Source organism: Nannobrachium achirus (assembly GCF_963921795.1).
Source record: "Nannobrachium achirus genome assembly, chromosome: 23".
NCBI lineage: Eukaryota > Metazoa > Chordata > Actinopteri > Myctophiformes > Myctophidae > Nannobrachium > Nannobrachium achirus.
In genome coordinates, this window is record NC_137830.1 from 51305190 (window position 1) to 51327397 (window position 22208).

Below are 22208 nucleotides of genomic sequence, written 5' to 3' on the forward strand. Positions count from 1 at the left end.
ACATGAAAAGGTTTGAGAACCACTGACATAGTAGTCTCTCAAGAACAGACTAAGTGAGCCCCAGTTTCTTTTGACGATGGCTGGCCAGATTGCTGACATAGAAACATAGGTTTTTCAAAACACCTTAGAAGGATTCAAAAGATACTTAAAGAATCGGGTCAAAATTCAAATTTTCAAGATTTTTCAAAAATAGCAGATCTACAAGCTCCCAGTGCGGCACTCGGTGCCACGCTGTGAGCTTGTATATCTGCTATTTTTTCAAAAGTTAAAGCATAAAATAATGTGTACCCGTTCTAAATGGGTTGTTAATAGAAATCTGTATAGTGATCAGGCCTATTATAAAATGACCTCTATCTACATAATACTAATAGGTGACCTATATACTTTAATACTAGGTGACCTCTACATTAATACTAGGTGACCTCTACATTAATACTAGGTGACGTCTACATTAATACTAGGTGACCTCTAGTGCTAGGTTAGCCCTGGTCCATAGTAACAGCTGTCATTGTACATGTATTGTCCTCATAAACCTGGTTTTAGGACCTCATAAACCTGGTTTTAGGACCTCATAAACCTGGTTTTAGGACCTCATAAACCTGGTTTTAGGACCTCATAAACCTGGTTTTAGGACCTCATAAACCTGGTTTTAGGACCTCATAAACCTGGTTTAGGATATCTACATTGTAGTAGTAAAATGTACTCACCAAAACAAAGGCTGTTTTGGGGGGGCGGAAAGCTTTTTCTCTGCGGTGGGAAGACTCAGAAGAACCCCACCTTTTGTATAAAATAAGATGATCCACTGGATGCAGCAACTCTGACAAAATCAAAGAAAAAGGGAGAAAAAAAAAGGATCTGGAAATCACACAGACTCTGCCCCCCCCCCCCCCCTCCCCTCCCCTCCCATTATAGATCTCCCTCTGATCAGGGCCTACTTGTGTTTCAACCAGGTGGGTGTGGTTCTATGCCTAAGCCGAGCCCATAAAGGTGTTACTAATGATACTTAATGAAGGCTCTGTTCCATTTATTGTAGCACAGTCAGTGGTGCTTTGGGATTTTCTTTTCCGGGTGGACGGTCATTTATTGACGCGCGCGTTTACACGGTCGTGCACCGTTCGGTGCCGTCCGTGCGTCTGTGTGGGAATTTTTTCCGACCACACGGCGTCCGGTCGCGTCCGGCCTCCAAAGCGCTACTGAGCACAGTGGTTCTCAAACTTTTAATTGAGTGTGTACAACCAAATGGTTTTGGTTGTACACTAGGGGTGTAGCGATACATTAAAATAGCGATTCGATACATATCTCGATACATGGTTGACGATACGATACATGGACGATATTGGTTCATTCATGGCGATACGATACGATTCTATTCAATGATTTAAAATCGATACAGTAACTATTTAGCAAAGCAATTAAATCAGTGTGAAAGGTGTGGATAGAGCAGGTTTTTAAGGGAAACATGTATTATTATGGATATAAATAAGTAAACACAGTGATTATCTGCCAAATACATGAACATTGTATATTGACAAACCTGCACCTTGACATGAACCCAGAGATAACACACATTTATCCATAGACCAGTGTAGCTATATGGAAAGGAAAAGTAAATTAAACCCCTCCTTTTCATTTTTTCTACTTAAAAATGCTAAATACAATGCACAAGTAGGCAGTATCGATACAATCGATTCTTTGAACTGCCGATTCGATAGGATACAAAATAAAACGATACGATTCGATCTTAGCTGTTTTCATTTCGATATACTTCGATTTTTTAAGTTAAAAGCGATATTTTGATACAGTTACTATATCGTTACACCCCTAGTAATTTATAATTTATGTTCAATTGATATATAATTACCCAAAATGTGTTACCAATTTGGCCCGACCTTTTTTCTCTATGGTTTGTGTGTACTAATAATGTTGTGCTTTAGTGGTCATAGCTTGCAAGAGATACAAGCAGTCAGCTCTATGAACACACACACTTTTCATTTTAATATGTATTGTCTAATATATATTTTTTTTTATCGTGGGCCCTTTATATTTTCGTATTGGAACAAGCGAGGAGTCCATGAACTGCAAACATACTAACCTGGAGATGAGTTTTGTTCTTCTGTAATTATTATTTTTTCATTATTGTATGCTGTAGTGCAGGGGTCTTCAACAGGGGGTCCGGGACCCCTAGGGGGTCCTCAGAGTTACTACAGGGGGTCCTCCAAATCTTTGTGTGATAGAACCTTTTTTCCTCCTTTTTTATATTAACCACTTGAACCCCTATAATATCGCCCATATTCTGAGAACTTTAGCCAAAAATAGCTGATCTACAAGTTCACAACTTGTAGATGTGCTATTTTCGGCAAAGAGGTTTGGTGTAGAAGGGAAAAAGAGCAGACTAAGTACAGAGTGAAAGGTCAAGTTTATTAGGTAATGATGGCTCAAGTGGTTAAATATCTGAAAACACAAATTGACATGAATCCAAAATACACTGATGATTGCGCTGTCAAACGATTTAACTACCGTATATGGAATCTATGAAAAGTTTGTGGGGGTCCCTGCTTCATCTCTCTCTCAACTGCAAACATACTAACCTGGAGACCAGTTTTGTTCTTCAGTAATTATTATTTTACCATTACTGTATGCCGTAATGTATTGTGTCTGCTCTAAGATTAGCCCATGGCTAAAAGAGATCCAAATAACATCAAATCAAATTCTGTCAGAATAAACGGAAGTGGTCTCCAGAGCTTCCTGGGAAGGGACAGCCTTTTTCAACATAATGCAGAGAAAAAGGTACAGCGGTCACACTTGTATTCAAACGTTATGTGGTGTTTAGTCTTGCGTAGCCAGACAACTATGCCACAATCTCTGAATGCTATATAGAGTCTGGAACAGCAGCTCCCGAACGGCGAGTATCGAAAACGGGCATTAACGTTCAAAAAATATATTTTAAAACATCATTTCTGCCAAGCAGCAAGCTAAACACGCTTATATGATTTTTATTTATATAATGATAAATGTGTGTGATGTGAGACGGAAGCGGAAGTGACGTGGGGGCTTCACTTCCGCTTCATCTTCGCACTCATCATTTATTCCCCGGTCTGCCAGACTGTATGCTGGGAGCATTTGACCAAATCGCGGAGGCAACCGTCTGGCCACGCGAGACTATGTCGTCCTTGTGTACCGTGTTTGGGTCCTTACACCTTTCCTTCGTTCCTGACAACGAAACAAAGACTGAAATGAAGACAGGACATTTCACAGATGGATTCACCAGTTCAAATAAAGTCCACTTTATTTAAGAACAAGACATTCTTTACAAAAACAAAACACCACTCGTTGTCTTTTTTATGTCAGATCGGCCTGTATATTTGACAAACCATAAATGCCATTATCTGAATTATTGCTTTAGCTGAAGCATGTTTATCTGAACTATATGATAATATAGGACTTTTTGGTGACAAATAGAAAAATAGGAGAAGAATATTTCTATTAAATTGTTTTGGTAACTTAAAGTAATATCTTATAGTTTTAATCATCTTGTTTACAAACTATATTGTGGCTGTCGGACAGAAACCTTGTATTTCCATATTTTGTCTTGTATTTTAATCTCTTTGCCTAAAATAATAATATAATAACAAGCCCAACATTGGGACTCCAGATTGAAAGTGGTTAAGTGGTACTAAATAATAAATGCATTGTATCAACTGCAACACAATGAAAGTAATGGTTTTAGACATATTGTACACATACAATGTAAGGCCTTATGAAGTGGATAGATTAACAGGTACCAGGTACCAGGTTAATACAGTTAACAGGTAACAGGTTAACAGGTACCAGGTACCAGGTTAATACAGTTAACAGGTAACAGGTACACATACAAGGTTTCTGCCCGACATCTAGGATGGATATGCAGTATCATTTATTAACTCAGCTACCGTGTGGCAGTGTAGAACCTCTGTGCTGCTCACCCAACACACCTGTGCGGGTCTACCTGAGCCAAACTGGCTAAAGCTTGATTCATAATGTGTTGAAACTAGCAAATGTCTTGTAGGCTACTGTATGTCTTGTATGTGCAATGTTTGGTGCACGGCGGAGCATAAATTAAGCTCAAGAGACTTCACACACTCTGTTCTCTGTTCTATCATTGTGCTTGTTAATGTTTGGGTTTAGAGTTCTAGTTCCTGTTGTTCCTGACATGAGACAGGATTCAATTACAAACAGCTCCCATCGTAGAGCAGCTGTATTTGAGGTAGCACAAGTTTGACAGATACCTCATAATTTAGAATTTTAATAATACAAATTATATTAAAACACTTTGTCCATTCTTCAGTGGAAGGAACAGTATTACTTTGTAATATTATTTAGCAGTTGAATTAGTGGGTACACCTAGCAGCAGGCTAATTAGCTAACTCGTTGGGAGTTGGGTGAAAATATTTAGCAAGGAACTGCTAAACACAATAATTTAAAAGAAAAATATCTACAATTCAAGATGACAAAGAATAAGGTTTTATAAACAACATTATAAAACATCCCTGTAACAATAGAATAAAAGTCTATGTTCTTGAGGAGTGAAGTTGAACATTTTAGTAAAAACTCTTTTTTTTTTACACTTCGTTACAAGTGAAGTCAACAATGTTTCTCTTTCGATTTTTCAGTTCCAATAACTAGAAGACTAGTTCGTTGCTGGTGTTATCTGTAACTAGCTTGAAGTAGGGCTGCAACTGTCCATGATTATGTTTTCCATTCATTGAATAATCCAGGAGTGAGGACAACAAATAAATCAATGAATCGACACAAAAACCTGAGGAAGCCAGTCGATTGGACATATGGCCCAAGTGGGTGCTACCCAGGGCATACTAGCCGAGTGGAGTGCGAGCGGTGCGGGGAGCGGAGCGAGCCGTTTTTTAGTTGAGCGTGAGCGAACGACTTTTATAATGGGTCTGAGCGCCGACCCTCCTCCGCTCCGAGCCGATCCTGTTGGGGCCGCGCGCCGCATGTTTCCAACAAAACAGTGGCGAGTGGAAAGCTCTCCAAGTCTCCATCAAAGCCAAGCCATTTGTGTCGGGAACACACTGGCAAAGGAGAAAGTGTTTCGGACATGGTAGCAAACTACTTGATTGACGACCCCGAGCGGAGCGTGGAGCGAGCGCGGAGCGAGAGATGCGAAAATCAAGTTGAGCGACGGGGAGCGGAGCGGCCCGGTGGCCGACCAGAGCGACAAGCGAGTGGGACAAGAGCCCTCTGGAGCGCGGAGCGGCTTTTGTCACCGCTCCACTCCTCTCGTGTGCCCTGGTGCCACCACAACTGTGGGAGGAGGAGCACGGCAAAATAAAGTTTATCCGGAAAAATGGATGGATGGAAGGAAAGAATAAAGTCAGACACGTACAATAGTCTCGTTGCCCTACACATACCGGTAATTAGTCTGTAACCACTTAAGCCGCGAATCATAATTTGTTGTACAGCAATAATACAGAAAATAGATGATCTACAAGCCCGCTTGAGTAGCTTGTAGTTGTTTTGATTATGGCTAATCTTTCATAATCGATTGCTCTGATTACCTGTTGCAGCCCCACTGTCTAGTTAGTTACTAAGCTGGTTAAGATAAGCTGGTGTTGAAATTACTGCGGTGAGTTTGATAGAAGGCAGGTCAATAGAAGACAATTAAGATTTTTCTCTGAGTAGTAAAATAATTGTCTTACTTGTTAAATAACTGAGAGACTATAATAGTGCAACTAAAACGGTAAAACGGTTATGTGTGTGAGAAAAGTGTAGTTAAAATGTTTGTGTGCTTAGTTTGACAGTATGGCTAGTTAGATGAATGTACAGTGCTGTTATCTGTATCTAGTTAAATAAGCATATGGTTAACAGTGTTTCTAGTCAAGGAAGACGCTTCTGTGAATGATTCAACGTCCGTTCATTTGCTACTAATTAGACAGACACGTTGAAGAGAAAGACGTGTTGTAGCAGCAGACAGGTGGGTTGCAGCGACAGACAGGTACGGTGTCCGTCCGGACAGAGAAGAAGGTCAGTACTTGGTTGTGGTGCCGAGGTAAGCTTCATAGATGGAGTCCAGGAAGGAACTGTCCGTCTGAAACACAGAAGCTCTATTACATACACTGTACACTGTACGTGTGTGTGTGTGTGTGTGTGTGTGTGTGTGTGTGTGTGTGTGTGTGTGTGTGTGTGTGTGTGTGTGGGCTTGCAATACTATCTTTGTGGGGACCTCATGTCCCCACAAAGATAGGTCCCCACAAGGTGTTTAGGGGTTAGGTTAAGGGTTAGGGTTGGGGTTAGGGTTAAAAATGAATGGAATGTCCCCACAAAGATAGTAGACTATGTGTAATGTCCCCACAAAGTAGCAATTGCAAACCTGTGTGTGTGTGTGTGTGTGTGTGTGTGTGTGTGTGTGTGTGTGTGTGTGTGTGTGTGTGTGTGTGTGTGTGTGTGTGTGTGTGTTTTTGTGTGTGTGTGTGTGTGTGTGTGTGTGTGTGTGTGTGTGTATGTTCACTAACCTGTAAGAGTCTCAGCAGGGTGGTCTGTAGCTGAGCTCTGGTCAGGACAGGACAGAAGGGGTCCTGGGACGTCCTGGTCAGAACAGGACAGAAGGGGTCCTGGGACGTCCCTGGACGTCCCCCAGTAGAGGACTTGGAAAGGGAGAAGACACTGGGAGACAGGAGGAGCACGGGGGCTGCTACGCAACGAGGAGAGGTTCCCTGGAGGGACAGAGAAGACAGACAGACAGAGTAATAATGATGATACTACAGGGTTCCCACGCTCATGGAATTCCTGGAAATATTTTGAAATTAGAAAAAATATTTTTCCAGTACTGGAAAAGTTTTGGAATTGATCAAGGGTCCTGGAAGGTCCTGGAAAAAATAGCTATGCATTGTCTTTGGTTATTGATTTTGTTAATACCTCTGAAATGACAAATTAAACATTGGCCAAATTGTGAAATATTAGAGGCAGAAATTGTGAAAATAGCCGATCTACATGCTCACAACACCTCGCAACGCATGTAGATTGGCTATTTTCACAATAAAACCGTGTTATACAAAATTCCTCTACTCTTAGTGCTCGTCAGGGTGGGGGGTCCCCAGTTCAAATATGATTATTTCGGGAGGTCACAGCCTGAAAAGGTTGAGAACCACTGGCATACACTACCTGTCTTTGGGCATTGCGCATAGGAGTAAGCGACTCGTTATTGAGCTGACTTATTGATATATAGTCCTGGAAATCGGGTTAAATATTCTGGAAAAGTTTTGGAAATTAATTGGTAAAAATGTGTGGGAACCCTGTAGTAGTAAGATGCCTCAGGGCGACATGCACACCAATTCTTGGCCATCTGGCCAGTGATGTATATCGGACCAGTTACCCAAATATGGAGACCCCTGGTACCTATATGGAGATCCATGTACTGTATATGGAGATATGCTGTGAGAGCCCAAACATGCTCTCTCAGTTATTCGTTATGTGGAAGTCCTATGATGTCTATGACATCTGATATCATACCCTTTTATGCCCATAAATGGAGATCCCTGTCTGTAGAACCAGCCGTTAGTGTGGTATGTGGCCTCCTTATATGGGCATTACCATATGAAGTCCTGTTAGATATGGGCTTAATATTGATGACATCAGCCAGGGTTCTCCAATATATGGGCATGAAAGGGATTCTGTTAGTGTGACATCAAGGTGAAGCCAGAGTGTGATGTCAAACCTCGGTTCGAAGTGAAGCGGTGAACTTTTATTCTATGTGTTCTAGAGCTATGAACTCTGTATATACATTCGGTTCGAAGTGAAGCGGTATGTGTTCTAGAGCTTCAGAATTCAGAATTCTGAATGAATGAATGATTTTATCTGGAGGGCCGAATTGTCATGTGAAGCTTGACCAATTGACATTTTTAATCATCCAATCATCAGACCGGGACGGACACTACACACATATTCTGGACATACGGGACAGATACAACCTGTTCATTCTGGACTGAAATGACCATATATGGACGTGGGGGACACACATGGGACACACAAAGCCACTCCTTGGAAGCGGCTTTCACCGCTTCAAAAAGTACATTACATTAACTAGTGCATCTGGGTAAGACAGGGATTGTGCCTTGCGCTGCTTAGCACCGAGCTTGGTGGAGATGTGCACAACGCTCGTCAACCCTTTTTTGTTACGATTATTAGTAGTTTACCTGAAACTGCAGGACTTTGTTGGGTGTTGTGGTGGTGGAGGTCCCTGGACCTCCATGGAACTGCAGCTGTTTCTGGGGTGTTGTGGTGATGGAGGTCCCTGGACCTCCATGGAACTGCAGCTGTTTCTGGGGTGTTGTGGTGATGGAGGTCCCTGGACCTCCATGGAACTGCAGCTGTTTCTGGGGTGTTGTGGTGATGGAGGTCCCTGGACCTCCTGGAGAGCCTGAGAACTGAGCTGGGAAACGAGCAGCCAGGCCTGCAGGGGGCGCTGCTCTGGCTGGACAGTAGGGTGGCTGCGTCTGCTGCTGCTGCTGCTGGACCATCTGGAGCCTCTGAAGAAGCTCATGAGGAGAAACCTCACCTGATAGGAAGAAGAAAGAGAATAGAAAAGAATTGACCTACGTCCTCCCACAAGGGAAATTCAGTTCTTCAGCTTAACCCAGCTGAACCCAGTGCTGCCCACAAGGAGCGCGAGGGGGAGGGGAGCAGTGATAGCTGGAGCAGGGAATCGTACCTGCGACCTCTGGGGCCTCCGGAGTCCTAGGTGTGGACACTAACCACTCAGCTATCACTAGTCCTAGGTATGGACACTAACCACTCAGCTATCACTAGTCCTAGGTATGGACACTAACCACTCAGCTATCACTAGTCCTAGGTATGGACACTAACCACTCAGCTATCACTAGTCCTAGGTATGGACACTAACCACTCAGCTATCACTAGTCCTAGGTATGGACACTAACCACTCAGCTATCACTAGTCCTAGGTATGGACACTAACCACTCAGCTATCACTAGTCCTAGGTATGGACACTAACCACTCAGCTATCACTAGTCCTAGGTATGGACACTAACCACTCAGCTATCACTAGTCCTAGGTATGGACACTAACCACTCAGCTATCACTAGTCCTAGGTATGGACACTAACCACTCAGCTATCACTAGTCCTAGGTATGGACACTAACCACTCAGCTATCACTGCTCATCAGCTATCACTGCTATCTTGATGTCTCTTCTCTAAGTGCTGACCATGAGGAAGCTGACACACGACTCATTTTGCATTGCAGTTATGAATTTTGCATAGTAAGGGGAACATAAGAACATCTGCAAAGTAGATCGTTACCAAGAAATGTCTTCACCAATGTGTTTCTAAAGGTGTGTAATAATATGTACTAAAAGGTTGAAATTCAACTCCCGGGGGAAACCTCTTAAAAAATGATTTGTGTTTGTGTCCCAATTAACTTTATATTATACAGGAAAAAAATACAAAAAATAAATGTGCTTTAAGTAGCATGTGAGGGGTCAAACTAGGGTTTTTTCATGACGCTGAATCCATTGCAAGCATTTGTTTTGCACGAAAAACATTCTGTGGGCTACAAATGGCCCCTACAAAACGGTGAAAAGTGATGATTCATCACTAAACTAAAGGACCCACCTGCTCCTAGTTTGCCGGTTGCTGATTGGCCGGGCTGCATCTGGCGAAGCTTACACAGGTTGCAGAAGAGGGTGTGGCTGGCGGGGGGCGGGGCCAGGGGGTGGCGACAGCCCGGCGACTCCACCAACAGGGGCTGGGGAGGGGGGCGGGGCCAACAGAGAGGAAGCGGTTGAGGAAGATGATGGTGGTGAAGATGATGCAGCTGCTGGTGATGGAGGAGGTGGTGGTGGTGGTGGGGGTGGAGGTGGGGGTTCAGGGGCGGGCCCAGGGGGAGGGGCGCTCCGTTCTCCACCAATCGGTTCTCAGGAGACTCTGACAGCGTCTGCAGCGTCTGCCCTGATAGGACGGCTGGCACCATGTGACAGTTTAGTTGATTAATACAATGAATTGAGATGAATGATTAACTGATTTTGGTATTGGAACACTGGAATATATCAAACAAAATCACATCACTGTATGCCTTTTAGGCTTTGTGAACAACAATTTGCCCATATGGTAAATACTGTATATAAAAACTTGACAAATGGCTTACAAACAACCGCTACCAATAATCAATATAAATAGTACTAGGCAAATGCATTCAATAATATCTTTACTTCTAACATTTTCAAAAATAGCTACAACATCAGATCTGTTGTGTGCTTATAGATCAGCAATTTTAATTTACAATACACAAATGGAAATGATTCTGCCGACTAAACATAATAATTGCCATTATCTCAAATAATTGCGATCATGTGATTGTGTAACGACTGCGCCGGGGCCGACCTGGGACCAGCTTGTGCACGACGTTGCAGTGCTGTTGAGAGGCCGATCCTGACGCCGAGGGGCCCGGGCCCCTGACCAGGGGCCCCTGGAGCCCCGGGCCCACGCCCAGGGGCCCCTGGAGACCCGGGCCCCCGACCAGGGGCCCCTGGATGCCCGGGCCCCCCACCAGGGTGACGGCGCCGCTGACGCTGTCGTAGGACAGCGAGCGAGCGACGGGCGGCCGTCCGCGGCCGCCGCCACTTCCTGGTTCCCTGTCGGTGACCTTTGGCCCGAGCGGTCGGGAGACAGAAGACTGTTGGGGGGAGAAGCCAAACAGGACATCCAGGGAGACTGACCTGGGGTCAGTGACCTCCGTATCCTGAAGAGAGAGAGAGAGAGAGAGAGAGAGAGAGAGAGAGGGGGAGAGGGAGAGAGTAGAGGGGGAGAGAGAGAGAGAGAGTAGAGGGAGAGAGAGAGAGACAATAACTGAACATGATACAATACGTTTCCATATTCTACAATAATAAAAGAAAACTTTACTGTCATAACATGATCAGGAAAGGAAAAAAACAGCTCTTCAGGTCAAACTGAACAAACTGACGGAGTGAAGCTTGCAAGCCGAGTTGAATAACTAATCAGGGCTTTATGACCCACGGGGCATCCAATCAGAATGACCCACGGGGCATCCAATCAGAATTGATTGGTTAACAAGGATTTTCCTACAACCGCCTTTTTGTGTTAAACAGGAACTAGAGTTTGGCTCCTCCCCTATTCATGTCCACTTCCTTCTAAGTGCGTGTTTAATCCTACTAACAAAATGTTGTAAGGCAGTAGTGCTCACAGAATCTGTTATTCTTGAGAGATTAGTTGATATGAGGTTGCCATGGTTATCCGATATTTCTGAACAGATTACTCCAGTCTGGAGCCGTGGGGAACTCCATATTTGGGCACGACTTAATCACATATGTGATGACGCCAGATTTTCATCAGCTCAGCCTAAAAGCTGGTGAGGAGGGAAGGACAGGCTCAGCATTTCCCAAGTCTTTATTCTGGTCTGTCTGGCTTTATGTTGTCTTGATAAATAATGTGTCTAACAGAGAGAGCTCTGTAGCAGCCTGCTGCAGGATGCAGCATCACCTCTGCTTGGCAGCAGCAGTGATCTTTAATCAGATCAGTGAGGACAGGCCACTGTAAAGATCTCTCTGGAGAGTGTTGACGTATTGAATGGTTGGATGTGAACATGGCCGATAGTGGCGGTCCTCTAGCGGTGAAGAGACACGAGTCAGTGAACATGGAGACCATCTCGTCTCTGACGGAGCTAGATGATCTGGAGAAGATCCACCAGGAGCTCTGCGATGAGGAAGAACAGGTGGAGGCTGAGCTGGACAAACTGGTGGCGCAGCAGGGAACCATTCATACCAAGACGTTGGCACTGCGGGGCATGGTGCCCAACTTACAGTTGACTGAAAGAGATGCCGGTCAGCTATCGGGTATGATTACGTTTACCTGCAGCCTGGTTGAGAACGTGAGCCGAAACGTACGACAGCTTGACCTGGCAAAGACGCGGGTTCATAAGGTCATCCGGCGGGCAGATGACATCCTAGATCTCAGATTCTGTGCGGATGGTGTGCAGACAGCTTTGCGTAGTGAAGATTATGAACAGGCTGCCACCCACATCCATCGTTTCCTCTCTCTGGACCAATCAGTCATTGAACTGATTCGCCAGGAAGAAGAGAGCTGTGCTGCGGATGCAAGTCTTGCGATGCTACACGAAGCGGAACAGAAACTAAAGGTCATTGTGTCTGAGCGTCTGGACCAAGCAGTGGCAGCTGTTGACCTGGCACAAGTGGAGAGATTCTTCAAGATCTTCCCCCTGTTGGGCCTCCATCAAGAGGGCCTCGCCCGCTTTGGCAAATACCTATGCAGCCAGCTGGCCTCCAAAGCTGAGGAGAACCTGATCCTAGCGGCAGGTAGAGACCTGGGGAAGAAGAGAGCAGCACTGGTCTTTGCCAACACTCTGACGATGTTACTGGAAGGCATTGCTCGCGTGGTGGAGACCCATCAGCCCATCATTGAAACGTATTACGGTTCCGGCCACCTGTACAACCTCACCACACACCTGCAGCAAGAGTGTGACCGTCAGGCTCAGAGGATCGTGGACAAGTTCATCCAACAGACGGACTACCGCAATATGTTTCAGATTGTTCAGAACCACATGACGAGGAGCACACCGCCACAGAGGATCGAGCCCAGGGAACTGGACCCTGTCCTGACGGAGGTGACCCTAATGAACGCCAGGTCCGAGCTCTACTTGCGCTTCCTGCGTCGTCGCATGCGGGCCGACTTTGAGGTTGTGGACGGCCAAAGCATCACACAGGATCATCAGCAGAACGTGGAGGAGTTGCTCCAACAATGCGCGCTGAGCACCACAATGCAGGAGCTTATTGGTTACTACATTCCCATGGAGGACTATTACATGAGAGAGACCGTCCGCAAGGCTGTCGCCATGGATACATACAAGAAGGGCCAGCTGACGTCCAGCATGGTGGACGACTGCTTCTACATCGTGAAGAAGTGCATCAGTAGAGCCTTGTCCAGCTCCAGTATCGACTGCCTGTGTGCCATGATCAATCACGCCACCTCTGTGCTGTTATCTGACTTTGGGGAGGCGCTGTGCATTAAACTGAGGCATGGTTTCCCTGCCACCACGTTCAACACACTGGGGACCGAGAGCACAGACAGAGCCAAGGCTGCATTTCTGGTGACATTGAACAACGTGGAGGTCTGTAGTCAGAACATCGTTGTTCTGAAGAGGAACCTCCAGAATGATTGTTCCAAGTTGTTCATGCAGGGAGCGGGTTCAGGCGAACAAGCCAAGATTGACAGCTGTCTGTCAGACCTTGTGAACACATTGGCCAAATTCAAACATCTGTTAAAGGAGGGTCTGAGTGAGCTGACCACCACCACCATGAAGCCACAGGTCAAACTGTGGATCAGCAGCCTCCTGTCCACCTCACACAACATAGAAGAGGAGAAGTTTAATGACTATGAGGCCAACGACCCCTGGGTCCAACAGCTCATCATTAATTTGGAGAAACTCACGGCTGACTTCAAGGTTGGCCTTTCTCCAGTCATCTATGACGAGCTGACCAGTCTGATGACCAGTTTAGTATCCGTGGAGATGGAGAAGACCGTCCTCAAATGCACCTTCAGCAGGCTGGGAGGGCTGCAGTTTGACAAGGAGCTGCGTTCTCTTGTCTCCTACCTCACCACCGTAACCACCTGGACCATCAGGGATAGATTTGCTAAACTCACACAAATGGTCACCATCCTGAATTTAGAGCGGGTAAATGAGATCCTGGATTACTGGGGACCAAACTCTGGGCCTCTGGCATGGAGACTGACACCGGCGGAGGTCCGTCAGGTCCTGGAACGCCGCATCGACTTCCGCAGCGAGGACATCAAGCGACTGAAACTCTAATAACCACTAGAGATGGACCGATTGCAAAATTCTTGGCCGATACCGATCCACCGGTTTTACGAAGGTCTGACCTGCCAAACCCGATTTTTTCCGATACCGATTTCTTTAGCTAAGAACTAGAAAATAGGGTTGCTCCAATACCCTTTTTTTCCCAGGGCAAGTAGGCCTACAAGACATACTTCAATTTGAGTACCAATAAGCTAGAAGAACACTTATGCCAAATCAATAACAATAGTACAATATCCAAAATCACAGACAATATCCAGTCTAATATGATCGTCTAGACTAGGCAGGAGGAAAGCAGGTGACGCATGCTTTTTTCCCCTTCTTTTTGGAGACGACATTGACACAGGATTATGGAATATATCCTTACATTGCAAAGGTAATCAGCACCATCCGTATTCTGTAGGCTGCCACTAAGTAGACTGGCTGCTACTTGCTAATGTTTACTTTAGTCACAGGACCAGAGCATCATGCTGTGCAGTGCCATAGACACAATTGGCATAAAACCGGTATTTATGTCTGTGACCTGCCGGTCACCGATTCGGCCGGTTTGATATCATACCTGCCGATTTTTTATATTGGCCGATTCCGATGTCCATCCCTAATAACCACCAATTCACCAGAACAGGTGTGGAGGGAGGCCACTGACTATCATGATTAGACTGCAGTGTCCAACTCTGTGGTGCATTTGACCAAAGAGGAACACTGCAGATTTTACAGTGTAGACTTTGGTTACAGTTTTTATCAAATGGTATCATTCATATAAAACCATATAGTCCTAGAAATTAAAACGTTTGAGAATCATTGCTCTAATATGGGGCAGGCAGCATCCTTCATCATCTGCACACTGAGTAACTTCACCCATACTGTAGTGTAGATAGCAACAGAGTGTGTGTGTGTGTGTGTGTGTGTGTGCGTGTGCGTGTGCGTGTGCGTGCGTGTGTGTGTGTGTGTGTGTGTGTGCGTGCGTGCGCGTGTGTTACCTGAGAGGTGGGTTTAACAGGGATGGGTTTGATGAGGTTTGGGTTTCCATACAGCACACTGCTGCCCCCTATCTGCTTTGGTTCAGAACTACATCCTACCTAGATGGAGAGAGAGAGAGACAGAGAGAGAGATAGTGGTGGGCGATATGGTGATAATTATCGTTGAGACGATACAATGTCTCCACAATATGCCTTTTCAGAGGTATCCTATATATCGTGATACAATTGAGGGAGCCTTGTAAAAAATCCTGTTTAATCGTTAATACAGAGATTCATTGCAGAATTCAATTTAAACCTGCATTTTGGTCTAAATCAGCAGTTCTCAAACTTTAAAATGTCAAGGTCTCCACTTAACTCTGACAGCATACGGGTCCATTTGGTTTCATTTGTATACTGTCAGAGTTACATACTTGTAAAGTTCAATTTAGACCTCCCAAAAGGAACCAGGAGAGTCTAGTTTTTGTCAAGTAAAGCCCTTTGCACACAGGCGCGTTTAACCGCACGGATAAAACGGACAATATATTTTTTTGAAAAGAAAACAATGATTCTCTATGACCTCATGCACACCGGCTCCGAATTAGCCGTGCGACGAGTGGCTGCCGCCGTGCGTTTTTTTCTCGATCGAACCCAGTTCGATTCGTGCGTCTTGTCGCATGCGGTGAAAAACTCATCACTCCTTTTATGACTCCTTTTTGGATCCGCAGCGCCGATTCCGCACAGCCTTGCACACCAAATCCAATGCGTTTTATTCATGCCGCAAACGAAAGAAACGCAACTGTCCTGTGTGCAAAGGGCTTAACTTGAAGAAAAACCATCAAAACCAACGTGAAAAAGAATCGTGATAAAATCCTGTATCGTGATACAGCTTGGGAAAATATGGTGATATTGTATTTTTCCATATCGCCCACCCCTAGAGAGAGATCAGAATAGGATAATAAAACTTGGATGTTTATGTTTTTGTGTTTGATCTTCACATGAAACAATTAATCTGGGCGTCAAAGTGAACGAGCAACACTCTTTCAACTCGCCATTGCAGAGACCGTAACAACTTGAATAAAGGTTCAAGGACCTTTTCAAGAAAATGTCAATATATCAATCATTTAGCTGGGCCCCACTTTGAGAACAACTAGCGATCTATTCTACACACACCACTGGCAACGCAGTGTCGCCAACAGCCTTTTGGTTTTCATTGGATAAGGCTCTGAATTCTTTAGTTTGCTTATTGCTCATTTCTTAGCCTTCTGTTTCCATAAAAAGGAAAAAGTGAAGTACGATTGTAGCATGGTTCTCTCAGCAGGACGTGCACGCACGCACGCGAGCACACACACACACACACACACACACACACACACACACACACACACACACACACACACACACACACACACACACACACACACACACACACACACACACACACACACACACACACACACACACACACAGGTTTCAGAGTCACAGACAGGGATCTCCATGTATGGGCATAAAAGGGATGTACTATACAGTACATGGATCTCCATATATGGGTAACTGGTCCGATATACATCACTGGCCAGATGGCCAAGAATTACGATTGTTGAAGAAATTGTCAATATATTTAGCCTTAGTTTTAGTCATCATATCTTAGTTTTTATTTCATTTTCATCAGAGAAGAAAGGTAGTCGAAGATCATTTTTCATCATCGTTTTAGTCAATGAAACACTGACCACTAGTGGATGTTTGGGTGAAGGGTGTTTCAACAACCAGGGTGTGGGTGGGATTTGAAGTGTGTTCATATGTGCACAACCTGAAGTTGTTTGGATGTTACAAGATTAATGGCGTACATGAAGGAATGTAGTGTCCAAGTAGGTGACATTTTTTAAAACATGACACAGACACTGTGGTGGTTGTTTTCCATTACCCACGGTTTTCAGTTTAGCAGTACTGTGGTGGCTCTCCTTTTAAATATTATGTTTGATCTTACATCTCATATGTTTAGGGTTGTTGTCAAAATGTGGTTCCAAGTAGGAACCACATCCAAATTGCGAGGTACCAGGTACCCATAAAACTGAATGATTTGGAATTGATAAAATCAGAATAATGTAAAAGCTCCAGTATCTTTCCAATAAATAAAGTGTACAACAGACATATGAGAGGTTACAATTTGTTACATTTCTTAAAGTTGACAATTATTGATGTAACACCTTTCTACAAGGATAAGTTTCAGCATTGGCTCCATCCGAGTACTACTACTACTACTACTACTACAACTACTACAACTACCACTACTACCACTACTACTGCTACAACTACTACTACTACTACTACTACTACTACTAACTACTACCACTACTACTACCACTACTACCAAAAATCGTGAAAATTAGAATTTTGACCCGATTCTATAAGTGTCTTTTGAATCCTTCTAAGTTTTTTTGAAAAACCCTATGTTTCTCAGTTAGTCTGTTCTTGAGAGACTACTATGTCAGTGGTTCTCAAACCTTTTCATGTGAAGGACCCCCAAAATGATATTTATTTGGCCACGGACCCCCATCTCAAAATATTTAGTTCCAGGGACCACCCACCCAGAAGCAAAATTTGAGTTAAAACCGTTCGCTTTGAAAATACATATATTCAAAGATGTGCACACATTTTCACGAGTTTTTCAAAAATAGCAGATCTACAAGCTCGCAGCGCGGCACTCGGTGCCGCGCTGTGAGCTTGTATATCTGCTATTTTTTTAATAGTTAAAGCATCCAATAATTTTAGGCCTAAATGGGTTAATGTCTTACTTTGTTGTATTCCGTGCGTGCTTTATTCAGCAGCTGTAGGATGTCTACTGGCTTCTCTTCGCCTCGGTCAGGTGACAGACCACCACCCTGGGGCTGATCTGAGACCTGCTCCTGTTGGCTCAGACTGCACACACACACACACACACACACACGCACACACACACACACGCACACACACACACACACACACACGCACACACACACACAAATACACTGATCGGACCTGCATTTCATCGATATGGGTTATATATTTGGGTTATATATTTGTGTTTTAACCCATTCAGAACGGGTAAACTATATTGTGTATCATTATTTTATGCTTTAACTATTGAAAAATAGCAGATATACAAGCTCACAGCGCGGCACCGAGTGCCGCGCTGCGAGCTTGTAGATCTGCTATTTTTGAAAAAACTTGAAAATTCGAATTCTGACCCGAAGTGTCTTTTGAATCCTTCTAAGATTTTTTTGAAAAACCTATGTTTCTATGTCAGCAATCCGGCCAGCCATTGTCAAAGAAAGGGTCCTTTTCACTTAACTGGAGCTCAGTAAGTCTGTTCTTGAGAGACTACTATGTCAGTGATTCTCAAACCTTTTCATGTGAAGGACCCCCAAAATTATATGTATTTGGCCACGGACCCCCATCTCAAAATATTTCGTTCCAGGGACCCCCCCAGAAGCTAAATTTGAGTTACAAACGTTTGCTTTGAAAATACATATATTCGAAGATTTGCACACATTTTCACGACTTTTAAAAAAATAGCAGATCTACAAGCTCGCAGCGCGGCACTCGGTGCCGCGCTGTGAGCTTGTAGATCTGCTATTTCTCACTGGTTAAAGCATTCAATAATTCTAGGCCTAAATGGGTTAAACATTGCTGCTGTGGTTACTCACGTCTTGATTCTCTGAGCGATGCGCACGCAGTCTTGGTTGTTATAGAACCAGATCCCTCGGATCGTCACTGGAAGACAGACAGAGATGAGTGTTAATCGTCTTGTCTGAACTCTGTAGTGGATCACACACACAGTCCATATAACACTAGGCTAACTGATCGAGTGAATTGATTATACAAAATAAAACATTTTAGATTGTAGCTGCACACACACACACACACACACACACACACACACACACACACACACACACACACACACACACACACACACACACACACACACACACACACACACACACACACACACACTCACACACACACTCACTCACACACACACACACTCACACACACACACACTCACACACACACACTCACACACACACACTCACAACATACGTTTTTTAAAAAAACTGTTAGAATTTAGGACAGTGGTTCTCTCAGAAATAGCAGATCTACAAGCTCACAGTGCTTTACTTCGTGCCACGCTGTGAGCTTGCACATCTATAATTCTGTTTTTAAAGACACAGATCTTCTCTTGGTGGGTGGTCCCTGGCACAAAACATGTTCAGATGGGGGGAGGGGCCTACGTATCATTGTGGGGGTCCTTCAGATGGGGGGAGGGGCCTACGTATCATTGTGGGGGTCCTTCAGGTGGGGGGAGGGGCCTACGTATCATTGTGGGGGTCCTTCAGGTGGGGGGAGGGGCCTACGTATCATTGTGGGGGTCCTTCAGATGGGGGGAGGGGCCTACGTGTCATTGTGGGGTTCCTTCAGATGGGGGGAGGGGCCTACGTATCATTGTGGGGGTGTTTGACCTTGTACAGTACATATAACATGTATAACATATAAGTGATCATTAGAATTCTTTTGTGTTGATGCGTTGAAAAATATATATTTTTAAACCACGACTCTCGATGAATTGAAAAAGTAATGAAATGGATAGGTGCAGTCATATATAACAGTGGTTCTCAACCTTTTCAGGCCGCGACCCCCAAAATAATAATATTTTAACTGGGAACCCCCCCCCCCCACCCTGATGAGCACGAGATAGTAGAGGAATTACATTATGTATAACACACGTTGCGAGGCGTTGTGAGCATGGAGATCGTCTATTTTCACAATTCTTGCCTCTAATATTTGACAATTTGGCCAAAGTTTAATTTGTCATTTAGAGGTACTAAAAAGTCCTTACATTGTCACCTTAGAAATGTCCAGATACCCTCTATACGCTTAAACTTTATGTTGGTTTGTTTACTGTTGAGTGAGAAAACAATGTTGCACATTATGTTATAATCATCTGGGGACCCCCCAAAATAATTTGGAGACCCCCCTGGGGGTCCCAACCCACAGGTTGAGAACCACTGCTATATAACACAAGAAACACTCCAAAGCTCATGGTAGCATTGTGCGGTTCTGAGACCAGGGTTCAGTATGCTGTGCAGACAGACAGACAGACAGACAGACAGACAGACAGACAGACAGACAGACAGACAGACAGACAGACAGACAGAGAGACAGACAGACAGACAGACAGACAGACAGACAGACAGACAGACAGACAGAGAGACAGACAGACAGACAGAGAGACAGACAGACAGACAGACAGACAGACAGACAGACAGAGAGACAGACAGACAGACAGACAGACAGACAGACAGACAGACAGAGAGACAGACAGACAGACAGACAGACAGACAGACAGACAGACAGACAGAGAGACAGACAGACAGACAGAGAGACAGACAGACAGACAGACAGAGAGACAGACAGACAGACAGACAGACAGACAGACAGACAGACAGACAGACAGAGAGACAGACAGACAGACACATACAGTAAACTGTCTATTATTATCCATTTAGCAGGCTATAAATCCAGGCTTTACACAGACTGGTTTCCCAGACTGGGGGGGCATTAGACCCACAAATACAGATAAATATTGTTCTCATGGGATTTGTAGGGAAACAGACAGACAGAGACAGGGACGTGCTGGGCCCCTGATTCAGCCCGGGAAAAAAGAGTTGGAGAGGCCCTCATTGCGCGCTATAGAGAGAGATCTCTCTCCATAGCACTGCTGCTACTCAAATATTTGCCATTTCAGACCATGACAAGTGACAAGCCAGTGGGCCAATTACATGAGTTATATTTTGTTGTTGACGGGTGGAAACCTTGTATGTTCAAAACCGTTTGTTTTGTATTTATCATTTAAAAAATGATTTAAACTAGTGAAAACAGCAGATCTACAAGCACACAACGCCTCACGGTGTGCGAGGCGTTGTGTGCTTGTAGATCGGCTGTTTTCACTATACTTTTGTGCAACGGCCTTGTATGATGAAGCAGGGCTTTGCTTTGCGAAAAAAATTTAAACTTGGAGATACGAGGTTTCTGCCCGACAGTGACGATTTACTTTGTTGGCCGCCCAGCCCCCAAAATGGAACGAAGGCCGACATTTTATTTAATTTTTTTTCCTAATGGCCGGGAATGAACCGGCCCTTGGGGAGTTGTCCCGCTTTTCCCAGTGGCCAGCACGTCCCTGAGAGAGAGACCGACAGCAGCCTCTGTCTGAGAATTATTTCATCGTTCATCTGCTGTTCATCATAAAAATAAAGACTTTATCAACAATGTGGGTTCATTAGTCAATTAATGATCCTACATGAAATTAACCCTGTATGAACCAGGCTGACCCAACAAGCTGTTTGTTTGAAAACCATGCATCTGTTCACATAATGCACACGCACGCACGCACGCACACACACACACACACACACACACACACACACACACACACACACACACACACACACACACACACACACACACACACACACACACACACACACACACACACACACACACACACACACACACACACACACGCGCACACATTTGCACGCGCGCGCACGCACGCACGCGCACACACACACACACACACACACACACACACACACACACACACACACACACACACACACACACACACACACACACACACACACACACACACACACACACACACACAGTAATAGTACAACTTAACAGCCGCTCACATGCTCAGTGATGTTAATCAACTACTTTGTTTGTTGCCGGGCAACTAATGGATCCTGTGATTGGCTGATATGGCCTCGCTGCTAGACACAGTTTAAAAGGAAACGAGGACTTTGAGAACAGAGAGGACAGCTGGAGACTGTAGCGCACACACACACACACACACACACACACACACACACACACACACACACACACACACACACACACACACACACACACACACACACACACACACACACACACACACACACAGAGAGAGAGTACACATCCTCTCACACCTTCACACACACACAGAACACTTCTGAAATGGCCAACGGAAGATAACACTAATCCCCCTAAAACAGGGGTGGGCAACTTTGATGATGGCGAGGGCCACTATATTTACATTTTCACTCCAGAGGGCCACATTGCATATTGCTACGTCCTACTTTAACATTATAGTATCTCATAAAGCAAAATAGCTGATCTACAAGCTCAAAACTTTTGAGCTTTAGATCGGCTATTTTTGCTTCTTTTAAATTGGAATCCCTGTATTATTTGTTGTTATTTTTTTATTGGAATCCTGAAATGTAACATTTTGATTTAATTTCAAACACATTTAGTTATATACTAGAGATGTTACCGATCAATCGGCAATGGATCGGATCGGGCCGATCAAATA

The 22208-nt window shown here is 44.5% G+C and overlaps 1 protein-coding gene across 1 annotated transcript; it reads left to right on the forward strand.

The window, feature by feature from the left end:
• Window positions 1–11657: 11657 nt before the first annotated feature.
• On the forward strand, window positions 11658–13850 carry LOC308309297 (conserved oligomeric Golgi complex subunit 4-like; the record flags this gene model as incomplete). The annotated part of the gene is made up of 1 exon (XM_080754834.1): window positions 11658–13850. Exon 1 carries the CDS (start codon window positions 11661–11663, stop codon window positions 13848–13850), a length of 2190 nt encoding a protein of 729 aa, XP_080610960.1. The 5' UTR covers window positions 11658–11660.
• Window positions 13851–22208: the final 8358 nt, after the last annotated feature.